We start from the raw sequence: 20,591 nt of genomic DNA, 5'->3' as shown, positions 1-20,591 counted from the left end.
GCATCTGAATACGGACCTCTCGTAAACAGGTGTAGATGGGGCACACCAGCGCCCTGAACGGCTGGCCGGAGCTGCTCCTCATGGTGCAGAACACCTCGCACAGGAAGGTGTTGAACCCCAACCACCGCTCCACGTCGGTCTGCTGCAGCTCCTCACGGCGGGAGAAGTCTCTCTGAAGACGGACAGAAAAATACGAAGCATGCTTTTACCTTCAAACACTGCACAGAAACAGCATAGCAACTCCTGTACTGGCATTACACAACGATTCAGTTAACAGGTGGATATACGTAGTAGAGCATTTATGAAACTGGCACACACATTAACCTTGTGTCACCAGTACTTCAAACCCCCCCAAAAAGGAAAAGAGAAGCATTGAAAATACCTTTTTTCTGCTTGAAGTATTCGTTCAGTTTGAAAGTGAGAACAGTGAAGTGTGTCAGCTCTGTGAAAGTGTTGGAGTTAATACGGGTTAATGCTTAATGTGCTCACATAAAGCTGTTGCCGTGCAGGTTAAACTGAACCTTTATTAACAGGCAGTGCAAAGGCTTCCATCCCCCCTCCTCTCGCTCACAATATTATCTGTCAGGAGCTCGAGAAACACGGGCAGCTTACAGAGCTGGCTGCATTTATTGGCACGCCTGGAAACGATGAGTAAGAGCTTTAAAATAAAGTCATCTTTTATTGCAGCAGAATAATGAGGAGGAAACCTGGAAAACTGGCTTCTTTAATTTGAGTCCATTTATTCTGTGGGGGAAAAAAAACTAACTACAAAGCCATAAAAAATTCGGTTTCAATTTAGAGCCTGCTGAAAAAAAAAAAGGAGTTCATTATGCTAACAAGGTTTCCAGTTGCTTTGGTGAAGAAAAATGCCCTCAGCACCACAGATACTCCACCTTACTTCACTGTGAACATGGGATTGTTGTCACACATATTCAACCTTTGTTTTGCACTAAACCCAGTTGGGGAGTTTGATGAGACCAAGCTCAAAATTGTTCTCAGCTGATTAAAGGACTCAGTTTAGTGGCATTTATTGGAAAAAGGCTTTTTCCAGACGTCCCTTCAAGACAACTGGTGGATACATGGGACACCAAGACGCCTCTCTTTGTTTCAGTTGCCTGACAACGAGATATTTTTTTTTACCCAACTCAAAATAAACTTATTGCAGTTTGAATTTTGTTTTAAATAATTGCATTGATTTTAACTTTTGGTACGTTTAAACAGGCAGGCATTTTCTTGCTGCAATTATGAGGATCAACATAAAGTACCTTACTAAAATGCCATGTTTTCTTGTCCTTCCCAATTTGAAAAGTACAAATTCACTAATTTTTTGTAGTTTAAATGAAAACAAATGGTCCAGTTTTATATATTCTATTATTTCAAGCCTGAATTTATGTACTCAAACTAAATGTTGATGTTTTTCTTACTTCTTCAGAGTGAAATTATGCCACTGTGACTTTCACCGCCAGCACATGAAAATGGCACATAAAGAGTCCATAACATGAGTGAAAAACAAGCCGAGCTTTCTTCAGCTGTGTTTAATAAGAGAGGTCTTTAACAGGTGGAACAGTGGCAGTGTTAAGGCCAACAAAACCTCTCTCTGAATAAACAGAGCAGTCACACTAATTGGCCCCATATTGAGATCCAGGGGTCTAATGGCAACAGCATTAATGAATGCCTTCATGAGCCCACTTATGACATTTAAAATGTTTTATAGCAAAAAAAGCCAAAATGTCAAAGGCAAGCAGGGGGTCTATGCTGGCTGGGAAACTGAGATTAAAGAGAGAGATAAAAGAGGAGAAAAGACCACACAAATGTGAAGGAGGAAGAGTAAATTAGTTGGAAAGGAGGCTGAAGGATGAAGGTAGAAATAAACACATAATTAATTTGGGGTAAATATCAAAACTTTTAAATAGAAAAATCTCAAGGCAGATATATACATGGCATGACAGCTTTCAGATGACAACACGTCTCCTGATTGCTTCTGATTGTGAGATTGGGCATGCAAACAGAGAGGCGCTGGGGCGAAAGGAGGTGAGAAGACGTGGGAACATGGGAATAGAGAGCTCATGAGGGACAAGAAGGAGGAAATGAAAGGAGGGAGCGGCGGCAAAGTATGTAACGCCTCAGAGGATGTTTTCATTCAGGGTACAGGACTGGAACTGTGCAGTAAAGAGAAGGAATGGAAGGTGAAGAGGAAGTAGACTTCCGCTCCCCCTGGGAGTTTAGATTAGCTACTTTGTGCATCGACATGTACAGGTCTGAAACACAATGAGCTGGCCATCAGAAGGAGGGGATTCCTAAAGCTAAGGTGAATAAAGCCACTGAGATCATGGTGAACTTTTTTTTAAAAACACTATGCTAAAAAAAAAAAAAAAAGCAATATTCACTTTATAATTAAGTGCAACAATGTAAAATTCAAAACGGAATCAGCACAAATGATAGAAATGGCATATTAATTGAAGCAATCAATGTGCCACATTCTCATGCTTCATAATGCATTTTGTCTATATTGTTATAGACAAAATGCATTATGAAGCATGAGAATGTGGCACAGATTCAATTATCCAAGAGCTTGATTTTTTTAAAAGGAGCACTGTTTTCTAAATTGAAACCATGACTAACAAGATCCTCCGAGATTCTGAGTACGGAGGCTGCAGAAACAGAAGAAGAGATTTAATTTTGCAATGAGAAGTAGATTCACTGTGAGCTAATCGAACCCGCAGCTCCCTGCAGTGGTAATTACAAAATGAAGCCAAAGGCATTACGGAGAAACAGGGTCTGAAGGCAGACGATTCCAAAAGCTGTTCTTACCTGCAGCGTGTTGAGCAGGAGCGATCTAAACTTAGTTCCCTCCACCATGAACAGCGCCATCTTGTCGCAGAGCTTGGCGGCTGTTGCGGCGAAGCTTCGATCGGACACGGCCTTGGAGTAGATGGCTCCGACCACCTGAGCCAGCGACTCCTCGGACTGTGCCGAGCACTGCGCCTCCTCCATGAAAGAGGCCAGCTGCTTCTCCACGCCACTGCTGTTGCTCCTCATGCTGTTGAGGAGGTCCACCAGTCTGTCCATGTTCTGAGGTCCCAACTGAGACTCCTCCACATTAACCTCGTCCTGCAGATAGGGCAGTGTAAAGGTTTTACCTCATCCAGGGATGCTGGTTATTTTTCATGTCACAATTCCAGACGTCAATAACACAAATTTCCAATGTAGTAACTCCTTTTTGATGTTCTTTGTTCTCAAATCAATCACCTGGCTGTATTGAGAGGAAGCTGAAGTACACAATGGAGTTAGCCAATTCAGTTTAGAACACAGAGTAAAACATAAAAAAAACAGCCTGTTAAATGTTTGTTAGTTTTTTTTCTCCTCCTTAGGGAGAACACAGACACGTTTGCTGAGTGACTGCAGAATAAAAACCTGGACAATTAAATAAAGCCAGGCAAGGAGAGACAAGTGTGTCTGCGTCTCTGTGCGGTAATGAACCATGCTTGTCTTTTTGAAGTTAATTGGGAAACCAAATGTTAGCGTGCGCACACATACAGATCAGGCCTGGCTGCCCTAATAGAGACTGACGAACACTAAGCAGATTGTCAGTACCTTGTCTTTTAGTCTCCTCCTCAGCCTCTCCTTAGACGACTGCAGAAGACTGACTCTTGGCTGCTCTGCGTGGCCATCGCTCACTTTTCTACTTGGCAGCATGCTGAGGGATTCCTTATTAACTGTTGGGTCTGGGTGGGCCGTCGCACTAGGAGTGGGGGCTGAGTTGGGTGATTCATTGGGATTCCTATGGTTGCAGGATTGCGGTGGTCGGATGTGCTCATCACTCACTCTTACAATCTCAGTCTGTTTGTCTTTGGTAGTTTTTGGGGATGCTTCTTTATCACCTGAAGCGTGCGTCTGTTCATGGCCCTGACCCCTCTGATTGTGGTGCCAGCGGCGGTTGTGGCTGTAGCCGTGATGTGGAGGTCCTCCTTGGCGAGGCCCAACATGTCCTCCTTGGTGCTGGCGAGGTGGTCGACCAGCATTGTGGTTTCTGTTATCTCCCTGATCTGTTAAATTCAACTCTTGCTGGTTTGGGGGCTGCTGTTGTGTTTGATCCCAGTGTTGCTGTGGAGACTGTTGCTGTATCTGCTGAGGCTGGTTCTTCCCCCCTCCTCCTCCTCCACTCTGGGGTCGCTGCTGCCTCCTGAAAATAAACCAGGTTCGAGTTAGCACCTTCATGATGTTACAAGGGTCAGTTTGCTCAGGTCTGCCCTTTACATGGTCCAACAAATTACCAAGACATTTACAAACATTCACCTATCGGTACCACTCAACAGAAGTAGTATCTACTGAACTAAAAGCTATAAAATCAAAAGCCCACTTCCTGCTTACATGAGGATGAACAGTCTGAGTGCGTTTTCCTGTCCTGCATTGATATGTTGTTTTTGCTGTACTGGCTCTGGTCAACAAACCACTGACATATGGTCCAGGGGATTAGTCACCTCCACACTGAGGACACCGCCTATTATCTACTTCTGCTTGTGAATCTGCACAAATCTAACCACCAACAGAAGCATTCTCAACCTTTTCAATTGCATAAAACTGAAACATTTTTTGACAAATAAAATATTGCAGATTTAGTATCCAAGGAAATAATTCCAGTTTTAAATCAAAGTTGTTAGGACACTTTTACCAAAAGATGCAATGCATTAGTCCGCATATTCCAACTGAAATATGGGCTTCATTTCAGTTCAAGGACTCCAGATGGAGACATGTCTCGCCTAAAAAGATAATGATCCATAGGCTAAAGAAAGTTAAAGTCCATAGTTTTTAAAGACATAAAGAAACAATTAGAGAAAAGATAAGCAACAAGCTTCAAAATGAATTGATCGTTCACTGCTTAATCTCAAACTGAAAATCTTACACAAGGATTTTAGCAAACAATATTTTCAATCTAAATATTAACACACAAAAAAACCCTGCAAAATGAAGGGGGTTATAATAAGTAATACATGATTTTCCCACTCTTCAAATGGCAAAGATGTAAGAACATCTCATTTAAGTAATGAAGATGTTTGCCAGTCTTATTAAGTCAGCAAAAGGCCACAAGAAAATACCTGTGCACCTAAATTTGAAATATCTACAGTGATAATATAATTAAAAATTAAAAACTATTTGAGCTTGAGGTCACCAAGTCTCCATTACAACCATTATATGCTGTCGATCATGTCAGCCAGTTGTTTAGGATAAACGTCTTTTCTCATTCCTTAAGATCTACAAGTACTAAGTGGATCCATGTGATTTGGTTTCACATGAGATTAAGGTTTTCTGCAACACTCTTGGTGGATCTGACATGAAACAAAAAATAAATATGTTAAAAAGCACCTCTTTTCCACTATTAAGTATGCTGCAAGATGTGTAAATGTCTGAGTATTTCTCTTCCAAGGTGGTGGGAATCTTGTTAAGAGTGCCGACTTGAAATAACCTCAGATTTTAAATACATATCTTGTGGCCTTTGCCAGAATACTGAAATGGGTCATCACTGGGTCTTTCAGAAGAATAATGAGCCCAAACATATGATCAAATGAACACTGAAATGCTTTGCCTTCGCCAATTTCAACTTTCTTCCATGAGCATCTCAGATCGTGTAAACCCTACAAAAAACCTGCGTGGTCAAATGAAGAAAGACGAGCAAATGAAAACGACAGAACTAGAGAAAGCTCTTTTTTAGATGTCAAATTTGCATTGGTGGTTGCAGCTTGTTAACATTCACTGGATAAAAAAGAAAAGGTGATAACATTTTCGAAATGTCTATACATATGCCCGGTCTTTTGTCTCACTAATTAGCTGCCATGATTCAGGTTAGCAATGCAATTATTTTTTATAAGAAGAAACAAAAATGTGATTTTTTTTTTCCAAAATAAATTTTATCCTGTTTATGTTATAATTTGATAAACTTTATAGAAATTACTTATTGTAAAAAAAAAAAAAAAGCAAACAAAAAACAAACATGTCATTCCATACATTCTTAAATCATAGAAGATTACACCCTTAAAACATGTTGCGCTACTTCTAAAACATTGACCAATATGTCACGGTAAACATGCATAAAATTTGCATCACACATTTTGTTAACATATATATAAATAGTCAATAAAATAAAAGTTTTTTGGATCTACACGAACAATGATTTTAACTATTAGTACAGGCATGCAGTTAAACTACAGTGATTTTTAACATGATTTAGAATTACACCAGCGGCGGTAGATTTCTCAACATTCAGATGCAAGCCTGTTTTTTAAATACCAAACAAATTTTTTTTCTATTAATAAAAAGGTGCAAAAGACTAGAAGAGAAAAGTATGCAGAGAAAAGTTGAGCCTGTAACCCTGAGCTGTGTAAGCCTTGTGGGAGGCTGGACGAAGCAAACACAGACGCAATCTTCCAAAATTTTTTAACAGGTCCTCAGTGGGCAGACAGCCGCACTGGTTCTTCACTCTTTACAAAAATCCCTCTTTTACAAAGTTTGAGCTGCCTAAATTTTAGCAATAGCATAAAAAAATGAAAGCACGACCCTGACATTTTGGAGGCTGTAGAACAAAAATCAAAATAAATTGTGAAAGAGACCCTTTGGCACTTACATACTCAAAATCTTAAGAATCAGTGCTCTTTTGTAAGAGTGTTCTTTTCAAATCTGATCAGAGGACGGAAAATCAACCTTGGAGATAGCCTCAAAAGAAGTTAACATCCTTTATGTTCTTACGCACAAGCCAGATTTTGTACAAATGCAATAAGTCGAAGAAGAGAGGTACATGGTGGCGACAGAGGGCTTTGGTAAAACACGTCCATTTTCAAATGTTGAAGATAAACTGGGTTTTAGAGGCATTAAAATGTTTTTAAAAAAGTAATAAACCAGGCAGATGGAGAGACTTAAAGCCTAACTATTTGCGTATCATCTGCATATATTACACAGTGTTTGAACACAATAACAAACAGTGTTATTGGTGCTCCATCTTCTCAAACCTCCCATCTGTTGCTGTAGATAATATGCAGGATCCTGCTGGAAGTTTCCTCCCGTTATAAGAATGTGTTTCTTTCCACTGTCACCAAATGTTTGTCCAGTATGAGGGATTGCTGCCAAGTCAATGACTTGATATAACTGACCAGGCTCCTTTAGATAGAAAATATTTTTTTAGCAACAGGCACTGTAAACTGAATTTTACTGTATGACATTGTAATTTGGAAGAAACTGAAACATGTCAAACTGAATCTGTTTATGATTGGATTGACTTGATTATACATTTCTGTATATAATTTGAATCTGTCTTATATGAAAAGGGTCTTGAAACTAAATTTTTTGACCAACTGGTGTTATATCAATAAAGTGAAATAAATTAAGCCGAATGCTACTCTTTTACCTGAAAAAGACTGAGGTTCTAGTATAATGTGGTATAAGGAAACTAATGTACCGAGTTACCTAATGCTATTCATTATCACCTCCAAATATGCAACATGATGAACTAAAATATTAAAAAACCTAAGATCTAAAGATCTGAATGAGGCTATCAGGGGTAACAATATTTTAATGCTCATATTTAATATTTAATATGTGTTTGATTAATTAATAAATATTGTATTTTATGAATATCAGTTCTGCGTTAGCCATTCACTGACCTGGTTAGAGTTTCCACAGTGAATGAGGGTATTTCACCAACTTGGTGAAAGGTTTAAACTGCAATGTTCAAAAAGAAACATCTGAGCATCTCAGTCAAGTATAATCGCAGTGGGGTGCACACCTGCTGGCTCTTACTTACTGCTTCAGATATTTTGTTAGTGTAATGTGAAAATATGTTTGCTTATATGTAAATCTTATTATCAACAAAAAATGTAAGTGGTTATTCTTATTTTGTTGACCAACAACAATTTCATCTTTCATCTGCCATTTTCCACACATTTTCACATAAAGTTGAAGTAGTGTAATTTGTCACTAGAAGAGAGGTTTTACATAATTTGAAAGACCAATAAAGTCTGACTGTATTAAAGGAGGACATGGCAGAAAAAACTGTCACTTACTTACAAGTCTCAGTTCTTAAAGGCACAATTCTAAGTCCAGTCCAAATTCTCAAACCAATAACCTGCCATTATTGGTTTGATGCAACAAACAGACTTGTTATTCAATTCAAATTTGAATACTTAGAATGCTTTTGTTGTTTTCACAAAAAGATTGAAAATAGTCCTCATTGATAAATGCAGAACTCCTGGATAGAAATTGTGAAATCATTTGATCATCTTATCCTATAATTGGTAAAACTTCTTAATTTTGCCAAGGAGCCATCCAGAACTGCTGAATATGACAACTCTGATGGATTCATAGGCTCGTGCTAGTTGCTGTTAATTTAGGCTCAAATGTAATAAACCACTCTTCTTATCTACTGATAATCTGAGAGGGGTTAGAGAAGGAGTATAATAAAATGTTAATCATGTTTAATGACTGTGACCTCGACAGTGGTTTGAGTGCTCATCATCTATCAGCCATTACTGTCAGAGATTGCTGCCTTTAGGACAAATGATGGAACCACTGATGAAATGTCATTCAACAATAAGTTACTCTTTCATGATTAAACATCTAATAAAATGGAACATGACTTATTATTTTTGGTTTGATCATTTAAATGGTATTACTCAAGTCCATTGCAGTGTTGGATGTTGCCAGACTGAGACATATTGAAGTACATATTCTTCAAATTGATTAAGAAATAAGTCAAATGTCATTTTCAGAGATCTGCCAAAAATGTATCTGGACCTCATTAATAGAAATTAGCAAAACTATTCACACTTCCTAAACTCTTGAAATTTTGGCCCATTACTTCAATGTACTTTATTAGAATGTTAAATAGTTGATCGATGCAAAGTAGAGCATAATTAGGAAGTAGGAAAAAAATTAAGCTAGTTTTCATGGTTTTTGCAAATTTTCAGACTTGTAAGTCAATTGTTTATACAGCCATTTCTCTCTGTAATTTCAGTTGTAAATGCAGTCGCTCATTCTTCTTACCAAGATCACACAAGCCCAGTCAAAAATCCATGAATATCACAGTGAAAGTCTTTGATATAAACCACACATAACAATTGTCATATTTAGCTTTCAATATAAGGTTGTTGTTCTGTTGGATTTATGTAGCCTTTGACAGGTTTTCCCCACCATCACCATGCGTTACACATGGGTATATTGAGTGTGTTCAAAACACTTTCAAGTTTCAGCTGATTCACTATTTAAACGTTAAATAGTGACGTAGTTTGTTTTCTAAGATTCTAAACCTTTGAGGTCTTCACAAAACTGCTGCACAAATTCCAGAGGTTTGGATACTTTCAAAAGTTACTTTACCTTTTGAGATCCTACTTAAGTTGCCACTAACCTGGCTGAGACTCGTCGTTTCTCCCCGGGGCCAGTGGGCAGAAGTATGGTTAACTGCTCTCGGGTGAAGTGATCAAATGTTCTACAAGCAGGAGAGGAGGGTGTGCCAAAATGCAGATGATTGGAAGGATGGAAAGATTAAATCGGGTGAAGAGTGGAGTAAAGTCAAAGTAAATTTTGTAGGAAATCGGAGAATTTTCATGGAATTTTCATGGAAAACAGGAGAAAAACAACAGGTTGAAAGGGGCGAAAAAGCGAAGCAAATAAGGGAAAAAAAACAACAAAAAACTACAGGTTGGTAAGGTCACACAAAACAGGGAGTCTAAAAGAATTCTACATAAAAGATGAAATTAACTTGCAGACATGGTCAGGGGAGGGTGAGCATGATAAAAATGATCAATCATGACTTTTACTGTGTACAGGAGGAGAATTCATAGAACCACTGGTTGACCCAGACAAGAGAATCGATTGACCTGGGGGAAGAGATGTCTGCAGGCCAGACAGTCAATAACTTGGTCGAGGCTCTTCACAGGCCACAAAACACTAACTTAATGCACTGTGGGAAGGATTTCAGCTGCCTGGCTGAGCATTTGCATCATTACATTTTAAGATTAAAATTTTGAAGGGAAAATAAATTTGGGTGCATTCATGCAAGAAGAATTTCAACATAATATCTTTAAAGAATCCCTGTCAGAAATAAAGCACATAAATGCTGTTTTTTGTTTTTTTTTACTGGAAGAGCCTAGAAAACAAAGAAGGAAGTGGATTTTTTTTAATGAACTGAAATGAGAAATATGCCAGTAGATTCAGCTTACACTGTAGAATGATACAGTGTTGAGCAGAACATGTCTTTAAACAAAGCTACAAATGAGTCAATCCCCTTTAAAATACAAAGGAAAAGAAATTTGCGTTTTAAGACAACCACAAACGCAACTTGACAAATGAGATCAGTCGACCCACGGGAGGAGTTGTTTTCTGCCCAAAAGCAGTCTTGATGAAGTTGACATAGAATCATAATTACTTAAAGCATTTGAACGTTAATACAAGACAACCACAGATTTCAGGGCATTTTTTTAGTATTTTATGTGTTAGGCCAACACCAGGTTGTAGAGATCCACAGCTCAGGTGGGAGAATTTTTTGACAGGAGAAATACGAGTTGTGCAGAGGATGCAAAAAAAAATAAAACCTGACACTGGAGCAGTGAACCTCCTTCCGGCCAGACACACAACAGGAAAGCATATTTATGTGTTAGAATCACACAAAGTACTGACCTAAATCTAGTTGAAAATCAAGGACATTATTTGCAAGCTGATGATCGCAGACTCTCCATACAAATGAAAAAGGTGAAAATTTTAAACCCTAAATGTGTGAAACTGGAGGAAACACCCCAAAAATGCCTTGCAGCTGTAAATGCAGCAAAAGTGCAAACCACAGAATATTGATTCAGTGGTCCAGATGCAATGCTAGTTGAAACATATCACATACAAGCTTAGTGCTTGTAACAAAATATGAAAAAGATCAACTGATGCAAAAACCATTTCACAGCATTGTAAGGTTTAAGCTAATTAGACCTTACTTAATTTTTGAAAAAAACAACAGAAGGCAAATGCAGATTTCAACAAACAAATATAGTTGGGCATTGTATACAAATATCCTGCATATTGTCTTAAAATTATTTTTTTTATTTGAGTGTGTAACTTTTGGCAGGCATGCATCATCTGGAAAAAGCAGCAGACGAGGCAGTGTTGCAGGGACTGTGACTGGTGCAGGCAGTTGTGTAAGTACTGTTGCTAAAGTTGGACTCAATCAGTTTCGAGAACACTACAAAAATGTTGTAGACAAAGTGCTCCTCTTGAAACAATGTCCAAAAAAACACCTTAGAAAAGCTACCAACAATTACAAAAGAATGAAAAGAGTGAGGAAGGCTGCTCATTTTCCAAAGCTTTGCTTCTCTTCTGTTCTGAAGCAAAAAAAAAAACAAAAAAAAAACAGTAACCAGCACATTCCTGTAAATCACAACTAATTTCAGCCCTGCCTGACGTGCCTACTAAAGTAGAAACACATGCACTGCCTCCTCTTTCTTTTCCATCCTGCCACAGCCAGCCCACACTTTTTCCTTTACTCAGTCTCCCAGTCTGCTCCCTTTGCTGGTCATTTGTTCGATACACCCCTCATGTTTCAAACATGTAGTCGACGAATCAATACTTTGCTTCCATATTTCATCATGTCTTTCCACCAAGTTTAGCTGAGACCATTTCTCCTCTTTTCCCTGTTGTGTTGATGTATAGCAAGCAACAGAACACAAAATCCAACCCAAGCGCAACATTTTTTTGTGGTTTTTCTTTACTGCCTTCAAGCTACTGTTGTTAAACTTTAAATTATGTCTGCAGCTTCTAGAATAGAAAAGTTAGGCTAGTTGGGCTATTTGGCGAATGAATGTTGAGATGAATACTTTAACCAGGAATTTCAATTTTATGATGCATTTCATAGCAAAATGCACAGTTTGTGCATATTAGAGCTTTATTTCCCTGCAGCTAATGAGAACAACTGAACCAAAATCATGCATTACTCGCACCCAAATGCGCTTTGATTATATCCCCCAATCCTGTTTTTGATTCCAAAGGGCTTTAAAAATATTGACTTTGTTTAGGAATAATGATTTACTGTAAGGCCAAATATTTTATGACTTTTTCCAAGTCCTATTTGTGCACACCTCTGCCTCACCCTTCCTTTCATAACCTCGGACCCTATAATTATCCATTTGTTTTTTGTTTCCCCAACAATTGATTTGCAAAGTCTTATAGGGCCTCTTTTCAGTATGAGAAAACCAATAGTTGTTTCTTTAGACTGGCTACTGTAGTACAGCGTGTTGGCACATCTGAATAAAGAAACATGAGTTTAAGGTTTAGAGAAAGAAAGTGAAAAGACTATCCGGTGATCTAAGGCCATAATCCTCAAAATGTGGTACGAGAACCATCAGTGGTACTTCTTCTACTGTTTCTCAGAGAAAGAATTTGGTAAGTACTATTAAACAATAAGCTGAGCTGTTGAAGCAAATTGATATGTAAATGTGAAGAGAAACTACCTAAATCTACCAATACCCTGATCTTCTAAACAGGTAAAGAAGTCATCTGCGTAAGAGATTATAAAATATAAGTTGGGATGGTGACAACTTGCATCTATTTGCATAAAAAAAGCAAAAAAGACATGAAGCAACAACTTGGTTCTTGACTTGCTTCTTCGTTTCACAGTTGAGGCCTAACTTTTATTGTCTCGCTTTCGTGCAAAACCTTCCTGAGGTATCTGGTGTTGCCTGCCCTAATACCGCCTGGGTCTGTCTTCATGTGATGATGGACTGCCCTCTTTATGCTGATGGCTCTGCCGCTGTCTGAGCCAAACCCTAGTCTTGACCAGGCTATCCTCCCAACATGCCTCTGTGCCGCCATCCCAAAGTGCATTATTGACGTGGCCCGATCTGACTGGCAAATTATAAAACCATAATATCTAGTATGTTGATGAAGTAATGATAAATATTAGGGTAACTGATATCCTGATGTCTTCTTGCTGCTCAGTGAATATTGTGAATATAGGTCACAATATTCACAATGTTATGATACTGAAGTTGTTTCTCATTGGGGCGGATGGATGGAACAGAAACATAATGGTTATATTCATCATAGCCATGTCTGTTTTCTTCTTACACCTGTATGGTGTCTACACATTAGGCATAACATTTATATAACCATTATCATGACATTAACACAGAAAGGTGCAACATAATCTAAATGCTTTTATTTAAAAAAAAATAAGCAAAAAACTGAATAAATTGCTGCTGTGAAAATAATATATTATTTCAGCTCTAATGATGCTTAAACATTTTTTAATTTGTTTTTTATTGTGATGCATAAACACATGGAGAGTGAGAGGACACATTTATGTTGAAATGAGAATAATCTCATATATACATTTACAATTCTTACAATGACATAAGAATAAATTATTCCAGATTAAGATAATATATTCAGTCTTAAGTGACTGAATATCACCACTTAATTTTATATTAAGTGGTGATATAAAATTAAATTCAGTTTCAGCTTAAACATTAGGTAGATTTAGACAATATTTAGAGATGTACACATCGGTACAACACTAAAGCAACATCTGGAAGAACCAACAGCTGAACTTAGGAAAAGCTTTTATGTAAATAAGTCTGTTGTGTCCAATATTAGCACTTCTTGATGCTCTGCTTTGTTTTAGTAAAACTAGAGTCTGATAAGATGATAGGACAAGAGCTGCTAAATTACCCGACCCGTTAGCTTGATCTGCTAGCCTGCATTCTGCAGTTCTTCAGACATAACGCTCTAGTCTCTTATAAAATCAACTATTCCTTTTTTTTTTATGCATTAGCTTAAGAATAGCAATAAACTTTCTGAAAACTGGTAATAACAAGGCAGCACCAAACAACTGCTCTTTACTGGAGGAAACTATTCTGGGTAAGAAGACTATGACAGATCTACTTGTTTTGAATCTGTAACTTTTGTAAATGCTATATAAATTAGGTGGGGAAGCACTGCTTTTCACATCACAGTCCTAAATAATAATCTGATTTTGCAGAATTATGCAAAGAAACACTCTGCGTACTATAGTTTACAGGAATCCTTTTTTAAATGCAATTCTTTATTTCTATGCATCTTTTATTTTTAATGTATTTATTTAATCCACCAACCATATACCATTTTTTGTCATAGTTTTGTATAATATTGATTAAAAAAAGAACACAGCAAGTGATGGTCACTAGCTAGCATAAAGGAAGTAAATAAGGAAGTAAATAATCCCCATAAAACTTCCATTAGCCCTTTTAGTGTTTAACTAGAATTCACTTTAAAATGTTTTGGCAGCAACAGCTAAACTTAAAAACATGAATACAGCAAACAAAGATGCACAATATTATGTAAAACTTGAATGAAGTGTGTTAAGTACAATGAAGTGTGCACAAAGCAGTGAGCAGAAGAAAACAGGATGGTCTCCTGTTACAGCTTCCACTACACAAAACAAATAGAGTGAAACCTAAGCAAGCGGCTATTGGTCTATGTTGATATTTTTGTTCTTTTCCTTCCACCAGGCCGGCGCTGTGCTCATTGTACAGCAAACACAACAGCTTACAGGAGACACGCAATTATTCTCTGGACTTAAAAACAGGAATTAAAGTGTTTTTGTCCATTTGGTTTAGATATAATTTCCTCTTTTAAAGCCACAAATACAACCAAAATATTTTCTCTTTAGCCTGTATCTTAGCAACTAAAGAACGGTTTTCCAGTGACATCAGAGCAGGGAGTGAAAGGGATATTTTTTTCCCCCCTTTCACTAGTTTCAGTGAAGTCAGACTTGACCTGGGAAAATTAGATTTTACAGAAAATACAACCAGTATAAAAAAATCCACTTTGAATCAGGTAAAAGGTTGCAAAGCAGGACTATTAAATCAGACAGAGAAACCGAGCTGGAGTGTGCTTTCTTTTCCAGACATTATTGTGGCTGTGGAGACACACATGCTTAAGCTGTGATTCCAGCATTTCTCTGTCTGAGAAAGGTTTTGGTGCATGTGTATGTGTGTGTGCAGGCATATGCATGGTGGGTAAACATTACCGTCGGTCGTTCCTCCTGCGTCGGAAGAGCTTTTTGGTGTGTGCTATCTCGGCCTCATTAGGAAGGGGTGGAAAGACCTGTGAGAAATAAATCATGGTGTAAGAGAAAGTTGCTGTAAAAACTAGCAATGTTGATGACTGGAAATACATTTAAATGTTAATTGGAACATTCTTGTTTGCTTTTCCTCGGTTTTCCATTGAATATGCTGGCAATAATGCAAGTAAATTATTGCATTTTTTAAATCCAAACCAGAAGATGTCCTTAAAAGAGAGTTTAGATTTGTGGACAGATTTTCATGTCTACAACTTATTACACCTAGTGTTTCTTTTTTTTTTTACATATGAATACGGCATTAGGAGTATGAAGTCTTTCCTGACAACAGGTGAGCTGAACATTGACAGAATTGCCAATTCTTATCACCAGACAGATGTGGATCTGAGATCTAATGTTTGTTGAGAGAACATTATCTGAACAAGTAAGATGCAAGGTCAAATACAATCACACAAGCAAAAACTGGATGCAAAAAGGCACCATTATAACTCATATTGCTCTTTTTCTGTTTCACAGAATGATATTCAGAGACCACAAGAAAGTCCCTCCCCTGCACATTTTTTCATTATTTAAAAAAAAAAGGGGAAAAACGGAAAAATGTTGTAAAATATACTCCTAACAGCTTGATGCTTTGGCACTAGGTGAGAGGAGTTCTCAGGTCTAAGTCACATCAAAATGAGTCATTTTTCATTTGACTAAATTTAATATTTTTTTCCGGCAAGAGGCAGAGCAATTCGTACCACTGATGGAATACAGTGTGATGGATATTTCCTCTCGCTTTTACAGTTCACCTCTTCTGAAAAGGAAATATGAAATCCATCATCCATAAAACATTGGCTCTGTCAGTCAAACAACCCAGTTTTCCTTTGCTCATCACCACTATGTGCTGTTACCATGGTTATGAGTGGCCTAGGACTAGCCCTGTTGAGTAAACATGCAGTGTGAGATGACGAACAGTGTTGTGAAAAGGATGAGTGCATAAATGAACCGGACCATGAACAGCTGTGCACACAATGTAATGTTCAAGACATGCTACATGAGAGGTGAGCACTGAGAGAAAGGTGTCGTCTGGCCCCAGTAACAGATTAAAACTAGACAGATGGTGATTGAGCAAGAAAAAAAAAAAGTATGCAAAGTCCCAAATGTAAGAGGCTGGCCTTGATTTACTTTAACATGCTGGAAACCTTGACAAATAATTTTTCAAAGCTGTTAAGAAAGGATTACAATTTATACTTCTGATTTCAAGTTATAGCTTTCAGCAAAGATAGTCCTACAAGGTGTACTAGCTTATAGGACTGTGTATGCAGTTGCAGGATGGAAATATAGTTGTTTAATTTTAAATGATAAATACATTTTTCCCCCAAAACTGCATTTTTTTTATTCAAAGTGCAATTTGCAAAGTTTATGGACCTATTAGTGCATTTTAAAATATAAACATAAAAGTTCATAGTGAATTGATTGCAAAGATATTTGAAGTGATTAGACTTCCCAGGCTGATTCAACCTGAAAAGATGTATGGTGGCGAACCATAAGTCTAAGCTCAAGACATTTTACAAAAAAAGGTATTTCTAAACAGAAATATCCAAATTGTAAGTAAAAAATTAAATATGATCCTTGTTATAAAACAATTAAGAAAAGTTCAGTTTATTATTGCAATTGTTAAAAAGTTTCTTGTCTAAGGTAACCCAGCCGGTTTCATAGAGCCATCGACTTTGCTGCAATCTCTCCTAAGGCATGTAGCAACAGAGGACAGTCTATTGCATCGATTTCAAGATGGATAAGAGAGAGGAATGAATATCAGATGAATGGACTGAGAAGCAAATATAGCATGGGACAGAAAATATTTTTATTTTCTGAGATCCCCTCAGGTGTTGAAATACTTAACTCAAACCCCTTACTTTCCAAAACTGCATGAAGACTTTCTATAGATAAAGTTTATCTGCTTATAATGTTTTCCAAAATTAATTGAATTTTGTATTTTCACAAAAAACATTATGTGACCAGCGATATCATTTATCACTTAGAGCAAATTGAAAACTTGCAATTTCTTTTAGATTTGATCAAATACACGTGTAAAACAACACAGCAATACAAAATACTAATAATCTATAAACCTGTAAATCTTATATTTTGTATTCTTGTTTTGCAAAAATCAGTGAAGATATAATTATTTTTATTGTCCCTCTTAAATGTCCAGATGAAATAAATTTTACTATCACGCAAAAACCCTTAACTACAAAAAGCAGTTTGCAAATTATGGTGTATTTATTAAAAAACCTTGCCCAATGAGATAAAGTAAGTGCTCCCTAAACATCACAACTCACTGTTCAACACTTGGCAGCACGGCCAAAGAGTGTCTACAACATTTGGCCGCAAATCATTTCATTTATATGAAGGTATTTTGGTTCATTCTTCTCTGCTTGTTTTTGTGGTTTGATGACATGTTCAGAAAAATGTCATCAAATAAAATCTCACCAGTTGAAAATGGCATTTTGTATTTGAGCTGGAGGATTAAAATGTGACCCAAAAAAAAACATAGAAAAGGGAGCGAATACTTTTTCACTCCAGCGTCGGCAAGAAAATTATGTAAAACTGGCTCAAAGAGAACACACTGTGGGTGAGAATAGGTTATCTGCAGGTAGCAGCGAATGCTGTGTAGATCAAAGGAGCCATGAGCTGCCCTGGTCCCCTGCCAGGGAACCTCTACACTCCAAGGAGACAGGATGACCACTGTGGACATGACAAGGACAGGGGTGGGTGGGAGTACAAATTGTGAGTGGGAGAGTGATGGTAGAAAATCGACAAAAGAAAATTTTCTGGCTTTACAAACACCTGTGTTACTTTTTGTTTTTTTTATACAAACAACTTAATAAAAAAAATTCAGAAAGAAATATTTCTGACTGTTTTTTTTTTTAATCATTGAGTGGAAGTTGGCACTCAATGACATACAATTAAGTCAATGGCATACAATTAAGTCAACGGCCAAAAAGAGTTTTCCCAACTTCACAACCCAGGCCATTGTGTGTCTTTGTGTCAAATAGTGTAGCTGGGGTGCGCCTGGAGATGAAGTTGAAATATTGAGTAACATTGCAGGGGAGAGGATTTCAGATAAAAGGTAGAAGGTAACTATAGATATTGTCATCTTGCATCATCTCATTTGGCCAAACATGAACCAATGTGACAGCCCAATGAGATTCAAAGTAAACCCAGATTTAGCTGTTAAAAGGATAATCAGGTGAGATAATCTGAAAATAGTCGAGAGAGGTATGAATTTTTCAAAGAGTTTTTTGTCATGGTTCTGGAAATGACTCAGGTTGCACTATTGAGTCAATCAGTAGTGTGGCAGGGGTATAAGTGGCCAGGAAGGAAAGTTAGGAAATGAGAAAAGCTCCTGGAGATGGAAATGTGAAAAATACAAACAGAAAATAATGATTAGTGAACTTTCACTGCAGTAGCAGTGGAAAGTGGATTGAATGCTTTCCTGTCGCTTCTCATGCGTAACAATTCTGGTATGATCCTCAGTCAGTTAGTCCATTGTTTCTCCAGGCTTATTTATGTTGCCAAGGACATCGGCCAAAAGCAATAAATTTAAAACTACCCCGGGGGTGGCACTGCAGGACAGACCTTTGAGAACTGAGGGGAGAGAAACAGCAAGAATGACTATGAGGGAGGCTGTACATACAAGATAGCAAACACGTAGCGAAGCACATGAAGGGAGTTGTAACGCATACTCTGATACAAGGTCAGAATAATTTCTCCTTCCATTTGTCACAATCGAGTGATCTTTTTTTCTTTATTTAATTGTAGTAAATATAAAACATAAAAAGTGTTTAATCTATTAGAAATGGATTTTAATGAGTTACATTCAAAAGCTGTATCTTCTTTATTCAGCCTCTTTGAAACCTAAAGCAAACCAGATCACACACGCGCACACACCCCATCAGACGAGCAGAGGATGTATGATCGATGTCTTTGTTCATCACTCTGAGGGATGCCAACTGAGCTCTGTGTATTTGAAAGCTGCTGCTTCAGCAGAGATTGCTTTTCTATAGGGCACCACTGGTCTTTTCTTCCTTTTTCACTCTCTGACACTCTGATCCCACGATGGCCTGTCTCCTGTCGCCACCTACTTCTTTCTTTGAAGTACCTGTATATTCCTTTGTGGCTAAGGCCTCAGATTGCATAATAAATAAGACATAGATGTCAGGATCTCACATGCTTCTCTTTCATCACTGATCACCTGCTGAATGTGACTGTAGATCAGGCTGTAAATCTCATCTGTTGAAGAAGTTGCACAAGTTTAAGTAAAGTTTTGAAAAAAGAAAGAAACAGAAAAGTGTGGACTAGAGAGACCTCAAAGCAGGGGTGCTCAGTAAGTCGATCGCGGAAGGTTTTCAGTCGATCTCGGCAGTAGGTGACAAACTGAAAGCCGCCAAGAGGCTGAAACCAGCGCGTCCTCTTCTGACGTGCTTATCAAAATATTCAAAGGTCCAAAAGGTTTGGAACTTTATTAAACAATTTTTAAAAATCTAATTAATGGTCTCAGTAATTATTGTTTCAACAAGGTGTTGCACAATTCTGTGCATTTCGGTTCCATTTACAGTGTTTTTACAGTGTTGAAAAAAAAAACTGTATTGGTCTTTTTTGGCCAGGTAGTGTCATCCGCTTTGCAAACTGATCTGTTGCTACAGTACTGTTTTTCAAATAGTTATCTTAAACTATACTGAAATATTTTTTCCAGATTAATTATATAAAAACAGAGTGTAAGAATGATAATATTTGCCAATCGCTGCAGCAGTTTTTTTCAAGACAGCAGCAACTGTATGTGTCGGCTCAGATAAGCCTTACATACAAGTGGCGAAGCTATGTTTTACTCCGTGTGAGGGTATTCTAGCAATGTTTTATTAGGAAGCTGATGTACTGGTGATAAAAAAAAGATCAATTGCATGCCAATACTATTTCTTAATAACTTTACCAAAGTATCCTAAAGTCATCCTAAAACACCTTTCTTATTTGTGAAACTGACTTAACCAAATCCATACAAAATTATATATTTTAGTTTCGAAAATGTAATCTAACTTTTAATTAGCAACAGCTTTGCCTTTAGTTTGTGTTTCTGTACCCTTATCTTTTCCTTATAAAATCTCAGAAAGCATCAATATTTGTGTGAACCCTTCCATTTTTCCAGTCATGTTTTTCCAGTTACGGAATAGCACCGAGTAAAAATACAGTGGACAATGTTTTCCACACGAATGTTAAATGTTTTCAAGCTGCGGCTAACAGCAAATGTTTATTAGTGTAATTTATTCCAATCGCAGATGCACTTTGCGGATGCCCCGCAGTTCAAAGAAATTTGTAGACATCTTCAAAGGTGCTGAAAATCTTTTACGCAAAGAATCGAAAAAGGGATCCACATCCTCAATCATCTAGAAGACAACGGTTTCGTTGCTGATTACATGTCAGTTGGCCTCACGCATAAAATACATAGTGCGTGCCATTTTAGGTA

At 37.5% G+C, this 20,591-nt stretch overlaps 1 protein-coding gene across 3 annotated transcripts in view; it reads right to left on the bottom strand.

The window, feature by feature from the left end:
* Positions 1-20,591, bottom strand: part of ctif (CBP80/20-dependent translation initiation factor) — a 48,832-nt gene that overhangs the window by 9,277 nt on the left and 18,964 nt on the right. The window contains exons 8-12 of one of the 3 annotated variants that reach the window (XM_032569988.1): positions 15,035-15,111; positions 9,392-9,472; positions 3,595-4,183; positions 2,812-3,111; positions 17-172 (exon numbers count right to left, since the gene is read on the bottom strand). In XM_032569988.1, the coding sequence (XP_032425879.1) occupies positions 17-172; positions 2,812-3,111; positions 3,595-4,183; positions 9,392-9,472; positions 15,035-15,111 (1,203 nt within the window). The remainder of the gene's footprint in view (positions 1-16; positions 173-2,811; positions 3,112-3,594; positions 4,184-9,391; positions 9,473-15,034; positions 15,112-20,591) is intronic. The other 2 variants (XM_032569989.1, XM_032569991.1) reach the window with 2 other exon arrangements.

This window comes from Xiphophorus hellerii, chromosome 8 (genome assembly GCF_003331165.1).
Source record: "Xiphophorus hellerii strain 12219 chromosome 8, Xiphophorus_hellerii-4.1, whole genome shotgun sequence".
NCBI lineage: Eukaryota > Metazoa > Chordata > Actinopteri > Cyprinodontiformes > Poeciliidae > Xiphophorus > Xiphophorus hellerii.
Note: the sequence above shows the minus strand (reverse complement) of the source record. Positions and strands in the feature narration are given on the sequence as shown.